This window comes from Lepisosteus platostomus, chromosome 2 (genome assembly GCF_059453375.1).
Source record: "Lepisosteus platostomus isolate fLepPlt1 chromosome 2, fLepPlt1.hap1, whole genome shotgun sequence".
Taxonomy (NCBI): domain Eukaryota; kingdom Metazoa; phylum Chordata; class Actinopteri; order Semionotiformes; family Lepisosteidae; genus Lepisosteus; species Lepisosteus platostomus.
Window position 1 is genome coordinate 6,066,194 of NC_142612.1, and position 18,611 is coordinate 6,084,804.

The 18,611-nt window shown below is 43.3% G+C and overlaps 1 protein-coding gene across 3 annotated transcripts in view; it reads right to left on the reverse strand.

The window, feature by feature from the left end:
• Positions 1–992: 992 nt before the first annotated feature.
• The window catches only part of crfa4 (cytokine receptor family, class I receptor 4), a 45,652-nt gene continuing 28,033 nt past the window's right edge, over positions 993–18,611 (reverse strand). The window contains exons 1-8 of one of the 3 annotated variants that reach the window (XM_088647847.1): positions 17,463–17,597; positions 14,024–14,165; positions 12,530–12,699; positions 9,425–9,603; positions 7,460–7,613; positions 5,591–5,678; positions 4,088–4,157; positions 993–3,097 (exon numbers count right to left, since the gene is read on the reverse strand). In XM_088647847.1, coding sequence (XP_088503973.1) covers positions 2,315–3,097; positions 4,088–4,157; positions 5,591–5,678; positions 7,460–7,613; positions 9,425–9,603; positions 12,530–12,699; positions 14,024–14,154 — 1,575 coding nt within the window. In that variant the 5' untranslated portion in view covers positions 14,155–14,165; positions 17,463–17,597 and the 3' untranslated portion in view covers positions 993–2,314. Of the gene's footprint in view, positions 3,098–4,087; positions 4,158–5,590; positions 5,679–7,459; positions 7,614–9,424; positions 9,604–12,529; positions 12,700–14,023; positions 14,166–17,151; positions 17,382–17,462; positions 17,598–18,611 lie in introns of those variants that run through there. The other 2 variants (XM_088647841.1, XM_088647832.1) reach the window with 2 other exon arrangements.

Consider the following 18,611-nt stretch of genomic DNA (forward strand, 5'->3'; position numbering starts at 1 on the left):
ACAGCCTGGGGAATTTTGTTTCAGCAAGCAGAATTTCTTTTTTTTAATCCCAGAACATTCTAGAAATAAACGGCAGTTTGTGACAGACAGCTGGGGGCAGTAAAATACAAAAGGAGCAGCACCTGCAATTTGGAAAATAAAACAGGAAAACAACACGTGAGCACGATTAACAGATCAAAGTAAGTTCTCTTGAGGGTGACCACATGACTCCCCGCTACTCAGAACAGAACGGGTTTCGGGTTAGTGGTGGGAAACCGAGTCAGAGGCGTGCAGCTCTGCGGGTTGCGAAGGTCTCATACTTTCAATCATCACAAACAGGTTAAAGGAGGGAAGAGGAGGACACTGAAGAAAAACCACAGATCCCGGGGTCTGGACTGCACGCCTCTGCTCCAGAGGTCTTACAAAAAACAGGTGCAAGTCTCCAGGGCACTGACAGCTGTAGGTTTTTCAAAGCCTGAAGGTTTCCTCCTGCAAGACGCCACCTCTGAGGGGTGAGGGTGAGGACCCGGAGGCTGAGGAACAGAGAATAGCAGCAGCAAGGGCAGCCCGACATCACCCCGGGGCCCCCGCCCCACACAGGTCGCGCCCCCCCCAGCTCTAATTAAAATCATCCATCACCGGGAAGAGCCGCCGCGCTCCGGCCCGTCACCCGCGGCTCCAGGCTTCACGGCCGAAACGTTGTGTTTTCTCTCTTCTCTTTCCACCATGGAATAAACCTTTTACTTGTTCTTTCACAAAAGCAGGTTCCCCCTCGTTTCCGTTTCCTACCGCTGCCTTGTGACAAACTGCGGAGCTGTACAAAGGACGTGCGTCCCGGGTAATGATCAAAGACCGCAGAACTGTCGTTTTCAACGAAACAAACAAACACACACATTCTCACAACAGTCTCTTGGTCTTGTGTGTGGGGGAAACCAAGCAGGAGCGTGATTAGTGCAACAAATACTGAGGTCCTTGACCCCGGGGTTTTAAAAAAAAAATGAGAAAGCAAGCACTTAGCAGGAAACGTAATCGGGCTTTTATTAGCAGCTATATTTTCGATTTAGATTTTAATGTACTCACGAAGCACGTTATAGAACAGTGGATTTCTCCTGTTTAATATTCTACAAAGCTCCGTAAATAAGAACAGTAGTGAAAGACAATTGGTTTTAAGAACGTAAGAATGGTTACAAATAAAAAAAAAAACACCTTCAGCCTGTTTGATCGTAGCTAATTGATCAAAAGTTCTGATCCAGCCACTTCTTGAAAAGAAGCCAGAGTATCTCCACAGCTGGCCTGGCTGGTTGCTCCTTACACCCACAACACTATAGCAAGAAAGTTAAGGCAACCTAAAGTCCTACTTCTGTGGACAACATTCTTTAAGAAAAAAAAAACTTGTGTAATTGTGTTCTACGTACGTTTAGAGACCAACACGTTGAAATGAGGAATATAATCAAGTTATAGTGTGTTTCCAGCACTAGTCCCATCACGTTCATAACTGATTCATCACTGGATTTAGCTTATTAAGACCATGAATAGGAACACTGTGGACTAGCTGACCACTTGGATGTTTTATAAAAGGCACTTATACACCGCAACTCAATACAAAACACGACAAAAAAAATCTTTATATTTTACACTAAGAACACTAAAAACACAGATATGTCCATTTCATTCTGAAGAACCTGACGTACGTCATCTCTTCTCTTCTCTAAGTCCCACCCTGTTACTCCCAATATCATGGTAGTCTCCTGTGGCCTTTCAGTGTAGCATCTTTCAATGGGCTGTGTGTCCCCATCATGGAGGACAGACTCCAGTTTCTCAGTTTTATTGCCTTGCCCTGTATCAAACTGTAGCTGAAACACGGGCTCAAAACACCCTCAAAGCACACAGCCAGTCTTGTCTGGAAGGCTTGCTTCAATTCCTCTCTCCTCCGTTGTTTGGTTACAGTGGATCTGTGTGATGAATGCATGCAAACGTCCGTTTTCTTTTTAAAAAAAGTCACTTTACACCAATTAGGAAAAATCAAAAATTGCTCTGACTATTCAAAAACGTATCTAATCTCCTATACCGGGACACTTAAAAGCACGAGCGAAAAATGGTATTCCACTATCCACGCTATTTCAAATCGGGCTGATTGTCATAGAAAAAAGAGGAATGGCTTTAGAATCACCAACAGGAGAAAGTGAGTCGTTTGGCAAGAAAGAAAGGTTTGGCGTGTGAAAGGAGGTGAGTAGAGGAGTACGGCAGAGGGCACGGTCCAGTCAGAGGCAAGCGTGGCCGACGCACGAGAAGCCAGCCTGCTTGAAGAAAGCGTGCGCAGGGCTTTTGCCCGCCCTCACATCTTCCCCACCACGGCTGGCGGCAGTAAGGGCACTGCCAGTTCGTTCTGCTCCGCGCGCAAGTAGGCATCACACCGGCCGCCCCCGGTGGGGCTTCCCTCCTCCGCCGCCCGAAGGGAAGGGGCAAACACACCCGGCTGCAGGCGCAGAGCTTCCACTGTGGTGTAGCTGCTGGCCGCCCCCCCCGGCAGTCTGCTACAGGCCCGAGCAACCGGCTTGAGCCGTCCGGCCGCCTCGCTCAGCTCCAGCCGCCTGGTGTCGTCTGCCCCGCCGGGGGAGGCCTTGGTCTCTCGGCAGGCGGCCCGCAGCCTGCGATCTGGCAGGTGGGGTACGAGATGGACCGTGCCGTCGGTGCTCACGCCATTGACGCAGGTGTAGAAGTCCAGCGGGCCCCTGGCTGGGCTGATAAGAACACTGTAGCCCGCCGTGGGGTGTGTGATGGCCTCGAAGGACTTCTCCACGTCCATCGGGGTCTGGGGGCCCCATGTGGGCTTCTCCCTCAGTTCCTGCTCACCTGAGCTTCTCTTGCTTTCTTCAGCGTGGATGACTGCCGGCACCTGCTCCTCCCTGGGCTCCCCGACCTCCCGGTCACAGCTGCCAGGGGGCTGGACGCCGGGCTTCCCCCTGAACCCCTCTTCCCCCGTCTGGGCCAGCGGCGGGTCTCTGAGGCACAGGCCTTCGTCCGTGCTCACCTCAAACCAGGCGTCTTCCTTGTACCGCGGAGGACTGTACCCGTGGAAGGAGGAGAAGAGACGATTGATCTCATCAATTTTGCCCTTCTGGAAAAAAAAAGTGGTACGGAGAAGCAGAGTGGATATTATGCAGAAAACAAAGTGAATGATGTCTTTGCGTTTCCAATATCAAGTATCCAAGACTGACGCGAATGAATACATGATCTACTTTGCAGACTCTAGGCTTTCAATTTAGCACGTTTAGTTTTGTTTGCATGTTTCACTTGGATAAATCCAATAATCCACAGCATATACAGTAAGTACACTTGCCACACTGGTAAAAACAAAGACTTGCTAAGCTCTATGAAACAGTCAAGTAAAAGGTTCTGTGTTGCAGGATATTCGTTAAGTTCTGTAAATACTTAGAGAGCTGTTTCTGCTCTGACATTTTCTGTTTTCAGTTTTACTCTGCTGATATTTGACTTAAAAAAGATGAAAATACTGATTTTATATCAGGATACCATCAAAACACCTCATTTCTATTTATCAAAGCAGAAATAAACTTGTAGGCAGACTTCACTGGCAGCTGACTCTGAGCATCTCTTCTTAGAAATCCTGCGATTTTGTTTCACTGATGTCAAATTCCAGAAACCGTGCTTATAATCCATTATTGATAAGCTTTTTCACTACTACATGCAGTATAGCCTTTTCCAAAAAAAAAAAAACACTTGGCTAATTATGATGTTCTGGAATTTGAGCAGAAAAGTGATTAGATCTCTTGATATAATGATCTGATTTAAATAAACATCATTATTTTGTCTTGCAGTGAGTACGAGATGTTCTGATGATGCATCGTGTCACACAGAAACAATTTAATCCTTATTCTTACAGAAAACAAAGTTCAGAATGGCCTAAAAAGGGGCTGATATACACATTTGCTTAATAAAGGGTTCCTTGGTTTTGTTTTCATTTTTCCTTCAAGTGTGAGGTATTAAGTCAGGTATTGCTCGCAGGATGAAAATAAAAAGCCCTGAAGGATTGCTTTACTATGGATCAAGAGCGAGATTATCATTGCCGACAACTAAGAGGGAGTTTTACCTTCAAAAGCATTGGATCAATCCCTCTGATTCTGGGTTTAGGAATTGGAGGCAAGAGAAAAGCTTTAATCCTACCAGAAAAAAAGAAATCAAAGCAGAACATTAAAGGCTTTTTTTCTTCTCTGTGAAACATTGATTTTTTTTAAAAGGCTGTAATCTGCATAATGCATGGTGCTGTAAACCATAGCGAGTCCAGAGAATTTCCTCACCTTCCATCTGATTCCAATTCCTTATAAGCAGTGAATACAGTATATTGAAGTGGTCTCAGCTTCATCTCTACTGAGAAATAGTTCAGTCATCTGTTTTTAAGACTTTTGAGTCAAAGTGGGTTCTTCACACCTATTGTCCTTACACTCTACAAAGCAGAGTGAGCATTTGTGCATCAGCTTCACTTACAAATGAAAGATTTGGAAACCACTTACAGCATGTGGCGGGTTGTATTAAAAAACACAGTCTTCGAATAATGCCCTAACACGTGTTTTAAAACAAGGACTGAACAATGTCATATCGCATCACTTTTAGTAACTGCTTATGCAATTCAAGGTCAGTGCGGCCAGGAGCCTATCCTGGGAAGCACTGAGCTCAAGACAGGATACACCCTAGGAAAGACACCAGTCCATTGTAGAGCACATGCAGACACAGACACACACACTCACACCTGCACAGTCTATACAACAGCCAATTAACCTACCCATATGTCTTTGGGCTGTGGGAGGAAAACCCACAAGATCCTGGGAACATGCAAACTCCATGCAGATAGCACTCCAGGAATAGAAACCAGGACCCCAGTGCTAACCAGTGCACTACCATGCTGCCCAGAACTGAATAATGTTTTTATTTTAAAACCTTTTCTTCTTGAAAGAAACTATCCTTTAAGTTCTTCCTTTTCAGCTTTTTTGTACTGTACATCTCTAAATGAGCTTGCAAAAAAAGGAATACAGTTCAATATTCTGGCTCCTACATAACATTTTGGAAAGAAAGAAATTAAAACTTTCATTTCTTTCAGTTTCAAAGAAAAAAAAAGTATTTCTCTGGCCAATGAGACTACACACTTAACACTGACGCGTCATCAAATCAAAACCTTTCTTTAGTTATAGTCTAGATGTATTTTATTTGACCCCCAGTGCATCCTGGAATGGCAAGCATTGTGAAGTACTATGCCTTTCATTTCTGTTGCTGTTTTGCTGCTATACTGTGTACTGTACCATGTTATCAATTCAAGCTCTACTGAAAGAAATGAAGTCTCTTGTTTTTGCAAAGAATGACGTTCTACTAATGCAAGGGCAGGATGTCTTAACCTTGAAACCCTTAAAAAAAGATTTTACGTTCTCGTTTCTGAAAATTGATTGGTTTCCAGATTTTTTTACACACTGTACTGCCAAGGCTGTGTAATACTGACATCTAGCTATGGAAAAACAAAACAACCCCTACACATTTTATATTTTTGTATTTTTATAACGGCCTTTTCACAGCATGCATCTTCAGTTTGGTGAATTGCCCTTACCTCTTGCTCTGCGGTACTATACCAAATCCAATGATCAAGAAAGCCATAACCCCAACACCAGTTACTAGTATCAGTGCCAGCATCTTGTCTGTGATGAAAAGAGAAAGATACAGTACATGGTTTTGCAAAAGACAGGGAGTGCTTTGTCAGTTTAGTTATGTTGAAAAATAAGATAAGGGCCTTTTTTGTACACTTTTAATATGGCAACGTTTTTTATCCTTGACCCACCAAGCTGTCCTTGGCAGCCTGATGATTTGTGCTATATTACTCTTCTCCCTCAAGCAATCCTCACTATAGTCTTTAGATTAGCGCTATATCTGCCCAGTAACCACACTTGTGCCATACAGCCGAGACGCCCTTAATTCCAAACCTCCCCCTCATAACATTTTTTCAGCATCCTCAGAAATACCAGACATTAGTGCTTCACTAAAGAAGCAGTGGAAGAGGATAATTGTTTTAAATGACCTTACTCCTTTCTGTTTAATAATAATGTTGCTTTATTAGCCCTATACAATTTCTTGCATTAGGAATTTGTCTTTTCGCATACCCCAGATTTTCTCCATGGAGACACAGACACACAGACAGGGAGAGAAGCTTGGGATCAGAGCGCAGGGTCTGCCATTGTACAGCACCCCTGGAGCAGTTAGGGTGAAGGGCCTTGCTCAGGGGCCCAACGGAGCCACCGCTCCACCCCGATGTCCTAACATTAGTTCTCTGTTGCATCCTTCTCCTCTGACTAGTCTTGGAAGTGAGAAATCCTACCTTTGGAGCACTGTACATGTTAAACCACAAAAGTACCCATCTGGTTAATCTTATTTGAATGGCATTTAATGGCATTTAGTATTAAATGTCACCGTTCACTACAAAATGTCACACATTTAACAGCAATAGATTTGTCAGGATGAAAAATCAGCCAGTGCTAAGAAGTGGTCCTTCTATTGATCTGAGATCGGTAAACAAGCGATAACACAGAATTAAATCAAATACAGCAGACGTTGGACTTTCATATCCATTTTTAATACAACAACTTTTCACACCATCTCTATGACTTTCCATGCTTCGGTTGTCATTAAATCTGAATTATTTTTTCTGAGTAGTGTTAAATTTCATACTTCCATTTTGTATACTACATGCCAAAGGCACTTAAAATTAATAATTCCTTACAATTATATAGCACTTTTCTGGACACTCCACTTAAAGCTCTTTACAGGTAATGGGGATCCCCTCCACCACCTGGATGATGTGACGGCAGCCATAGTGCGCCAGAACACTCATCACACATCAGCTCTCAGTGGGCAGGAGAACAAATCAATGAAGCCAATTGATAGATGGGTATTATTAGGAGGCCATCATAGGTAAGGGCCAGGGGGGAATTTGGCCAGGACACCAGGGTAACACCCCTACTCTTTTCAAGAAACACCATGGGATTTTTAATGACACAGAGGGTCAGGACCTCCATCTAATGGCTCATCTGAAGGGCAGCACCTTTTTGTACAGTCTAGTGTCCTCATCCCTATACTGGGGCATTAGGACCCACACAGAATGCAGGATGAGCGCCCCCTGCTGGCCCCACTAACACCTCTTCCAGCAGCAACCTGAGCTTTCCCAGGAGGTCTCCTATCCAGGTACTGGCCAGGCTCACACCTGCTGAGCTCCTGTGGTCTGATAGCTGTGAGTTTCAGTGTGCTGATGTAACCGATGGCAAAATTTGTCATCGTGGTGCAAGAGAAAGCTGCTGAAAATGGATGCCTGGAAAAATCACTAATCCGATGTCCTGTACACTTAAGCTGTTCTACATGTGCCTTTCCCGATCCAAACCGTGTCGCCGCTCAGGAGCACTGCTGATTGTCTGACTGCTGGGCTGCCCACCTAGGCTCTGTCTGGGCGGCACGGTAAACGTGAGCAGGCGGCTCCACTTGCTCCACAGGGCGGAGTTCCGGGACTTGCAGCGCACTCTCACCGCGTAGCTCCCCGCCGGCAGGTCCAGCAGCTCCAGCCTCGGCTCCCGCAGCAGACCTCTCGCCTGCGGCGGACGAAGAGAAACCGGGAACCCTCCCCTCAAAAGACGAGCCGGCCGAGGTATCTGCCCTGCCCTGCCCCTCTCCGGCACAGAAGCGCCCTGCTGCCACCAAAGGGGGGGGGATACTGGAGTGTTCTCGTAATTACGAGATAGGTTCGATCATATCGGCGTACGAACAACCGGTTAAATTTGCAATGACAGCACCTACACGCTATCGATGGGTTTGTTGGCACCGTGGGTTTAGTGTCCCGCTCGCAGTTACGAGAGAACTCGGGGATGTTTGTTTTCCTCGGTGACCGCAGCGCGCTTCCGACCGTACGCCGGTGAATTGTCGATGATTTGCTGGATTTAAATCTCAGTGATTTTCCTGACGTGTGCCGTGTTGTGTTTGGAAGCGAATAGTTCAACTGAGAGCTCGAACCTTTCAAACACAACAACACTCCTGGGGGTGAAAGAAGTTTATTTTCGGGTAAAAAAACAAACAAACACGAAAAGACAGATCAAAAGTTCGATAACGTGGATCACATCAGTATGTACCGAGCGAAAACCCATCTCAATATGGAGTCGTGCAAAACAGGATTTATGTATTAACCACAGACCTGTGGGAGAAGGTTGTGTGGTCAGCCGGGGCAAAACTGGGTCATTTTGGTCTACATGCGAAGTTTTACGTCTGGCACAAACCCAATGCAGTGTGTCGCTCCCTGTCAACACCATCCCCGCTGAGGAGCATGGTGGTGCCTGCTTTATTTTACTGGGGTCTCAACAGCAGGGACTGGGGTGCTTGATTAGCGTGAGGGAAAAATGGATGGATCAAAGCACATTTTCAGAGGAAAGCCCTGCTTTGCTCTGCAATGGCCTAAAACTCCGATTTCTTTGTCAGTTTTCAGCAGGACCAGTGACCCAGAGTACAAGCCTAGAACTGGGTGTAAATTGGGCCATGCTTGTGTGTTAGGCAGGTAGAGACTTTGCTTAAAAGACCCAGGGATGTAATCACTGCCAAGAAAGCTCTACCGAATATTGACACAGGAGAGTGAATATGTAAGAAAGTAACATTTTGAGAATTCAGGTTTTGATTAAAACTATTCTTTGAAGTTTGTTTTTCTGGAAACTTCACTCAAAGCTCGTCACAGGTAATGCGGACTCTCCTCCACCACCAGTGTGCGGCCCCACCTGCGCCAGTACACTCCCCACACACCAGCTCTCAATGGGGAGGAGAACGGAGTGATGAAGCCAGTTCAGAGATGGGGATTATTAGGAGGCCGTGACTGGTAAAGGCCAATGGGAAATTTGGCCAGGACGCCAGGGTAACACCCTTATTCTTTTCGAGAAACGCCCTGGGATTTTTAATCACCACAGAGAGTCAGGACCTCGGTTTTATGTCTCAATCGAAAGACGGCGCCTTGTTTTACCGTATAGTGTCCCCGTCACTATACTGGGGCATTAGGACCCACAAAGACTGCTGCAGGGTGAGCGCCCCCTACTGGTCCCACTAACATTCCAGCAGCAACCTTAGTTTTTCCCAGGAGGTCTCCCATCCAGCTACTGACCAGGCTCACACCTGCTGAGGTTCAGGGGGGCTGCCATTGTGTTGCAGGGTGATATGGCCGCAATAGACTGAAAAAAGAATATCTGTCTCCCTCCAGTTTCCCGCCGTTCAGGCAGAGTGTTTAACCAGCATTACATGAGCCCCACAGTTACTGACGCAGTGGACTCACCAGGACTAAGAGCTGGTCAGCTTGTACTGGGTCTGGCCTCCTACTCAAGAAACAACAAGGTTTCAGGCCGAGTCTGCGAAGGAGAGTCTGGGCCCTTACCTTCCAGCCGCGGGGCTCGGACTCGCGGCGGAACTGGAGCTCGTAGACCAGCGTGAGCCAGCCCACTTCCACGTCGGCCGTGTTGGGGTGCCTCCACGCCACCACCACGGTGCGCCCCGCGCCCTCCTCGCTGCTGTTGGCGAAGCGGCACGTCAGGTTCACCGGGGGGTCGGGCTCCACTGCGGGAGAAGAGCACAGACCCGCGGAGAAGCGGGATGAAGTTCCGGCTCGCGAGACAGCCGGGCCGTCGCCCTGGCAACCCGCGGAATCTGACATGGCTCTGAGGTGCATCGTGGGCACGAAAAACAACTTGACAAGCCCTGAACAAACATTCTTCTTTCTATTTTAGATTCGTACCTGGATATAAGGGCCTTGGGATTGAGGAAAGGTCAAAGAGTTCACCACCTCCAAACAGATTAGTCAGACCTTTTCCTTCATTCTAATTGTCCACCTTTACAGTTAGGGGGACTTTTTCATGGACGCATGACAAAAAGACTCGTTCAACATGCAGGTAAGGGCCCTGCAGTCCAGATGCCTGTGTTTACTAGTCTGTGTTAGGGTGGTGCAGTCAGGCTAACACAGCTGCAGTTCCACAGGACAGGGGCTGGTCTGATGTCAGGCTCTCCCGGGAGAGTCGTCAGAGAGCATCAACCACTCCTCTGCTTTAGGAGCAGAGTGCAGAGCAGTGTGTCTCATAAAGTGAAAAAAGGAAGATGCTCATAAGGTCAACGTTTTGGAGGAAAGCAAGTTGTTTTATTCCTCTCTGCTGATGGTACAAAGGCGATATGGCAACTGATGGGGGAGAATGAAAATAAATACAATTTTCAAATAAATACAAACCTTCGCCGTTCTCGACCATCTTGCATGCCCACAATATGAAAAAAACCCAGAGAATAGGCTTTAAAGAAACAAATCCCAGAACAAAGATTTCTTCCGCACTTTCTTACAGCAGCATGCAAGTTTATGCAAGCGATTTTAAGCACTCAGGTGGATTATAAATACCATTGATGGGTACGAGGTATCCTGAGCCTTTTTAGTTGCACCTTTAAATGCATAAATTATACCTAATGGAAAGCAGGCATCTGTAGAAACAGTATTGGGGATCAGAGTACACACCTGAGTATCAAAAGCAGGTTTTACTTCTCATTCACAGGTACACATAGGTTCAGTTGTCTTAATGCTTTACATTATTTTCATTACACAAGGGTTTCCAGGGTGATAAATACTGATATAATTTTAATTTCAGATATATCTGTGTCATTTGACTTGCTCACTCATTTCCTAAATTCGGTATATGGTGTAAAGATGCGTTATATCCTAATCAAATTCCCATGATTTGGCTGAACATGCAGGAACTAAAATAGTTACGTTGACACTTTTTGTTTCTGAGTGAACATGTACATATGATACATTTAAAAAAATTATGATGACAAATGATGAACAGCCCCTCTTTACAGACTAGCTAGGCATTTACCTTTTATCACAAATAAATAATAAACGACCAAACGGATTCACACGTGAAGGAAAGGATTATGTTATGCAGGTCTTCTCCAGCACTCGCCAAGCTGCGTTTCAGTAATCGAGTAGCAATACATTACTTACAGTCACCCTCAACTTAAAACTTACCAAAAATGCTTTAAATGTGAATAGCCTGAAGAGTGCTGTAAGGCAGTACTGTAATTAAACAAAAATGAATATTACAACTTAACCTCTTTTAATACAGTACGCAAGCCTGATTAATAGGGCAAATAGTACCATGAGCACTCAATAAGTGTTTGCTGTAAACGCTTCATTGTGGGAAGAGATGAGATTGCACAGCACGGCATATCATTACTCTGTACTGAAAGGGGACGTTAATTACGACCGAATGCCCTATGGCGATCATTAAATCTTTATTAAAAATGCACTTCATGTTTCTTTTTAAGAAAGTGTATGCACGGCACAGAGGAGCAATCAAATGAAGTGGGCGGCCTAGATTTATTTCATATGCTCTTAAGAGGGCTTACGCATGAGAGCAGGCCATTCGGCCCTCCTAATGTATTCGGTAGTTAGTATGTGTAACAAACAATTCTTTCCGGACCCTATGCGGACGACACAATCCGAAGAAGTGGGGAAACACTGGGGAAAAGTCATGCAGGAATACGGGGCTGAAAACGGGGGGGCATGTCCGAAGTGCGCTGGCGCACGGGGGAGGTGTGGCCGAGGCAAACAATCCAAAAGTAATCCATAGAGGGAATCCAAAAACGCAAGAAAGTCCATAGCCAGGTGATCCATCCAATCAAGGAATTAAAAACACGAACCGGGTCGGAACCGGCGGACAAGGAACAGGAACAGAGGTTAAAACCTTAACGGGACCGGGCGCTTCCAGGTCCCGGACTCGCACGGTGCGGAAACCAGATGCAGAGCCAGGCTGAACGTCAGCGCCTGGCTTTTAAGGTGGGCTGGGAAAAGGGGTCAGGTGCACAGAATTAAGTCTGAAGTGAAAGGGCTCGAGCACCCTTAAGGAGGAGGGGCTATAATCGTGACAGTATGCAGCTGATCCCAGGATCAATCATCCGTGCATCTTGTGAAAGAAGCCTTCAACTACATGGTGGTTGATGAGCAGCTTGTTCTACACTCCACCAACCCTTGACGATAGTCTTACTATCGCATTAGACAATTTTCCATAACTTCCCTTCATACTGAATAATGAATATGCCTTTGACTGTATCCTAACATGTTGTTACCCTTTTTTATGGCAATACCACATGATCGATAAGGTGTATATATTTGTCTGCATATACAAGTCTTTTTTATAAGTAGCCTCCTCTTGTTCAGCATTTTCCATTTTGTATTTATAGTTTGCATTTTTACTGCCTGTAGAATTTTGCACGCAATTGTGTGTGTGTCAAATGCCATCAGCACCGTGTTTGTCTTCAATTTTCTCGACATCTTTTTAAATTTAATTTTGGTATCACCTGCAAACTTGTGAGCTGTCTTGGCCAGCATTGATATAAATTAAGAAGAGCAGTGGTCCTAGTACAGATCCCTGCGGTACTCCACTAGTTACATCACTCGACACTGAAGTGTGAGATCGGCAGAGCGGGCGGATTTCACGGGACACACCTATGTCAGCCACGTCCAGGCAGTGCTCTTCTGACGTCTGGGAGCCACGACTGTTCTGGGCCGTCACATTGAGACAGTACAGCCACCAGATCACAGTGTGATCTCTGTCAAAGAAGCAGCTGTTCCTTCCTCCTGTCTCATAGTCAGGGCATTCCTTCCTTGGTCCATTTCTAGAAAACAAGAAATCATTTACAGCAGTGAAAACAAATCTTATAACTCACTGACTGTGGATAATGAAACAGTAAAGTCCACAGCTGGTCACTACTTTCCTACCAGACTTTATTTAAATTTGGCAAGTGTTCCCATTATGAAAAAGAGAGGCAGCCAAGAATTTAGATTTGCTACAGATAGATTCCTTTTATTTCACTATCCATCTCGTATATCTCTTTAAACTACATATTTCATAGGAGGGCTGATTAATATTACACACATTACAAAATGTAGAAACAGTACTGTATAATGGTGGTATTTTTGTATTTGTAAGTGCTTATAAATGCACAAATGTTGATGAATTATTAGATTAGAGAAAGAAAATTCCCCCAGTCTCAAAAAAATATTTCTTACTTATGCTACATGGCTACATTCAGACATAAAATACATATGAAAGAAACAGAACCCTTGAGTCTTCGAAAACATTAAAACCACTCCTGCCTTTTCAAAGGTTTTTCGGGTATCTTGATAAACGGTTATTATCAAGCAGTAGAAAACAACTGAAGCCACAAGTGTGAAATGTCACCCAGGACAAAGAAGTATGCTTTTGCTTGTGATGATACTAAACGGAAAAAATAAACCTTATTACCACTGTTCAAAAGTAGAGATCAGATTGCTTTATGATGTTTCTTACATTTCACATACAGTATATGCCTCTGTTGTAACTAGTAACTACTTCAGTAACTATATGGCCAGCAGCCATATCACCCTGCAGCTCACCACTAGCAGCCCACTAAAGCTAAGCAGGTGTGAGCCTGGTCAGTACCTGGATGGGAGACCTAAAAACTAAGGTTGCTGCTGGAAGAGGTGTTAGTGGGGCCAGCAGGTGGATGCTGCACATTGGTGGTGGTGGAGGGGAGCTCCCATTACCTGTGAAGTGCTTTGAGTGGGCTGTCCAGAAAAGTGCTATGTAAGTGTAAGCAATTATTATTATTATTACTTCTGTTAGCACTTCTAAACCAAAGTCATCACTGCATGTCAGGAGCTGATGAGAGCTGCCAGGCCTGCTGTGAGGACGCTAAAATGTAAACCTAATTAGTACAGTTTCAAATTAGAGCTCAAATTCATTTTTGACACGTCTTAGATTTCAAAGCTATTCCTCTCGTTATTGATGTGAACAGTGCGTTTCGAGCAGCAGCGCCCGCGAACAGGAAGGCGTGTATTTGTACACAGCGCTAGCAGGGTTCGAGGCCTAGTTCTGAGGCTGGGGTAGGGTCAGTGAGGGGCATTCTCACTGTGTTCCCTGCAGCTGTGGGAAGGCCCCTGCCCGTGTGCTCCTCTCACCCTATGGTGTAGGTGAGTGTGTAGGTGGTGTTGCTGAGGCCCTCTGTGGCGTTGCTGTCTGCGCTCCACCAGCAGGTGAAGGTCTCCATGTCAGGGGAGCGGCAGTGTTCAATACGGGGCTTGGCAGGCATCAGGGCAGCATCTGGAACAGCAGGGCACACTTCAGTTACAAAGGAAGCATCTCCAGCCTGGCTCTTCACTGGCTCCAGGCGAGGAGCCATCAGATCACCACGTTGTGAAATTACTCCAGGTCAACTGCAAATAAATTATACAGATTCCTTGGAACAAATTCTCCAGGCCTCGTGGGCAAAATCCCTTAATTGAGTGTGACGTGATTAATTAATAACTTACAAGCATTCCCAATGTTTCGAAATGAATGATTTAGGGTGACCTAGAAAACTGGAGACATGAGACATGAGACGGCTGTTTTACATGGTGTACCGGAAAAATCAAATATGCACATACTGTCTAAACAGGACAGCATACATTTCAGATTTTTACAGCTTTTTAGCGTTATGACCTATGAATGTAGAAAGTGTTACTGGCCCTTAGACAAAATATATAACTAGCAATAGAACCAAACTTAGCTTCCTCTGTTTTCTTAAATTTTACCATCAGCTTACAGACGAGAAACATTTGTACATGAGCTTCTGAGGCCCACTGTTTTTAATTTTTAAATCGCTGGTTACACTGAGGTTACGAACATGATAAGTTGAGGTAGACACGATCGAATAAAATAAGGTTACTATGACTTGAAACAGTAACGTGTTGTTTCTCAAACAAAATCCAATCCACATTTTTAGAAAAAGCACAGTGACAGAGGGAGAGATATTGGACCAAGCAGTCCAGCGATTAAGGTAAACGGCTGGTTGTCAATACTTTTTGAAGCTCGTAAGTCTGCCACAAATTTGCTGTCAAGGTGACGAGCAGCGAACAGATATTGCATTGATTCTAGGTCCTGTCTCAAGTGGGGCTTTTTAATGATGTTTGCTGACTGAGGAGTTATTGCTGCTGGACAGATGGTCCATCTCTGAGGTGAGCAGCTCTCGGCCAAAACAGCCTTTCATTCCAACACACTTCTGTGGACACTTCTAAACCAAAGTCATCTCTGTGTTTCAGGTTCAGCCCAGCTGTGAGCAACCAGGCCTGTTAAGACTGAAGATTCAAATGGCAGTGGTAGAATTCCTATATGATTTAGCACGAATATGTTTCAGCCGTTTTTCATTTCAAACCCTCATTACATCTTAAGAGCTATAAGAGCTGGACATAAAGCAATAAAAGCTTCTTATGAAAAGCCGTTAGACCTGATGTTTCTGTGTCTTGTGATAGACTCATTTCTTCCTTTTTTAAACTGTAGAGCCTGATGAGGTCTGAGCGTCTAACCTTCCTGATTCCAATACCTTGGAAGCTGGCTACCTACACCCCATGAGCTGATAAGGTATGGGATCTTATCTCTTCCCCAATTGGAAGGAAGACATGTATACACAACAGATACATGTAGAAATTCCAGAAGCCACCGAAGACACAGACATCAGTCTCAGAATTATAACAAATACTGAAAATATAATTAACACAAAGAGAAACTCCATCCACTCTAAAATCTGTCCCCATCAGAAGGATATCATCAATATGTAGTGCCTTGTTTACTATTCTTTGCAGTTTTCATAAAGAGTGATTTATAAGGCTGATGCTATTTGGTTTGAAAAGCAAAAAACTTATATCTTAGACTGGCAAGATGGGCTTCACCAAGCACTGATATACCAAACACCACAGCTTGAAATGTATTGATATAGAGCAGTGATTTTCACACAAAATAATAAGTAATTAAACTACTAAAGTAATATAAAGAGTTAAAAACTAGCCCTATATCGAGATTGGCAAGTTGGAACAGATTTGACAAGCTTTAGAAAAGCAAAGTTTGTTCCTGTGCAATATTTAAACTTGGATACGCCAGAGCTGAAATACTAGTTTAAAGGAATAAATAAAATTAAATGTTTCCCTGTACAGCTTACATAACTAAGATTTCATAAGCTGCTAGAACTTTAGACTACAGTATGTGCTAATTTTTAAGTCTTTTTAAAAACATTTTGGTGTTTTAAAGATCAGAAAAAAAGAGAATAATTACAAATCGATTTTAGAGATATTTCAGTTATTCTGAGTTAACATTTTCCTGTGACAAAGCAAGAGGGGGTCGGATGGTCTTGATACTGTCAAGCTGAGGTTGTAATACTGCACATGGCCACCAGATGGCAGAGAGATCCAGGTTTTACAATTAGACGCTAAGCCGATAAACCAAACTGAAGAAAATCATTAGGATTTTCCAAAGTTTAAGAAGTTCATTTTAATCTTTATAATTTATAGTTTAGATGTGTTTTGGGTTTTTTTTTAATGGTAAGATTGTCAAAAAACATGTTTTGGTAATAACCCGTAATAATAAGCAGCATTGTTTATAGACGAAAGTTAATTCCTACCATTCAAAGCATTATATTGTTAGACATCCAGTTCACAGAGCCTGAAAACATTAATAATAAATAAAATGATATTCAAATTCCCTTTACTTTTTTAGATAAAATAGTTACAAGGGATTAATGTTAACAGTTTCCATTTCACAATTGTATTATTCTGAATGAAATAGAATCCGATGAAAAACTGCGCAGGTCAGGAGCACCGGTACCTCAAGACAAACTACTGCATTACAATGTTACAAAAATCTGCCCTTGATAAGAAATCGCAAATAATCATAAAAATGTAACACCAGGAAAATTGGTGTAAAGTATTATGATTTTTCTCTACAGGGGATTCATGCGTTGTTGTTTTTTCATTTGGAAAAGTATTTAAAACGTTGTTCGTAACTTTTACAAGAAACCAAAACCATTCCAAAGACGGATTCACAAACTTCGCATTTTAAGATCTTAATGCTCTTTTAAAGTAAGATTTTCAACCCTAAGGTAAACGACGACTGAATTCACACCTTATTTAAATAACCAGTTAATTACAATTACGTGAAGAGGGATCGTCGCTTGTTGGTTTAAGTTGGTTTAATATTTCGTGGTTATTACAAAACAGTCGGAAAACAACCACAGCTTCAAATTATAAAGTACCATTTTCGTTCCCACCCTCTAACTGACCTGAAATCTGTACCCTTCTCTTTCAATTAATCCAGTCACCTCTTTTCATCCATCCACGTCCCGCGATGTGATTACATTGATAATTGCATTAGGAAGAAATCCAAATTCAGAAACCACACAGCTTGGACCCGAACCACCGCAGTGTTCCTCCCGAGAGGATATTTAATTTAACAGATAATTACATTTTGAAAATAAAGGTCAGCATGTTCGTTTTTCACTACTACTTCCGCGAGCGAAGTCTTACAAAGACAAAAACATAACAGGAACACCGAAGTTTATTTGGATAGACATGGGCTGTCCTAGATTTTTACCTCTGGGAGTCCGTTTTTCGTAGGCATCTGTTATCCTGTGTGTGAATGGGTTATCTTTCGGTTAAATGTAAATGAAATAATTAAAGAGTTAGGTTATACACACCCTCTAGAAATACCTAGAAGTAATGCGTAAGAGGTACAATACAATTTACGCAGAGTAGGGTATCAAGCGCAGCACAGAACGGAAATTTCTAATAGGTAAAGTGCTTATTCTAGATAATATGTATTCTAAATACATAATTGGCAGACTCCTGTTTTTACGACAACAAAATTTAGAATACATGAAATTATTATTTTAAGGAACTCTCTTTAATAAAACTAGGATTGTGCTAAAGATCTCCCGGCAGCAGCTGTGCAAAATTGGTGGTTTGGAAGTGTGGGATCTATTCACTCGACTGACGTTTTGCAATCTTTTTTGAGTGTGATTTTAAAAACAAATATCCACTGCTTAATAATAATGTGGCTTCATGAATACTACACTGACAAAAGTTCAGAGGACAGAAACAAGTGTGTTCCGTGATGCTGCAGAGTATTAGACGAATTTCAATATCAAAGAGGATTAACGGAAAAATAACTTTTGAATTATTAAATGTAGTTCTTGAACTGATCATTCTCTTGCTTCTAGAGGTTGGTACACGGATGTATTGGAAAAGACAGAAAAGGGTGATGGGCAGCATTACCTGAAGCCTTTTAATATATTTCAATATGTATTCAGTCTGTTACAATTAATTCATATATGAATTCTTCTTGTGAAGTTTATAAAAAATGGGACGAATATTTCATACTGCTCATTAGTTTCCTTCATTGGAAAAGGTCGTAACCAGTTTATTGTGCCATAAAAAACAAACAAAAAAAAACCTGAATGAACTACAACTTGGAAACAGTAGCCTCAAATTATTGCCGACTATGAGAAAAGTGGGGGCTGTGTTTGAGCCCGAGCTCTATTTTGATGCTCAAATAAAAGCCACCTGTAAAGTCTTTTACTTTTTTACTCAGAAACATGGTTTGAATTTTACTGGGTTCTTTACGTGATTGCACTGCTGTAGAAGCTCGGAGCAGAAGCTCGGATTCAAGCCTTCATCGCGTCTCGGCTGGATTGCTGTAAAAACCTTTACAGTGCTCTCCCTGCCAGCTCCCAAAACAAACTTC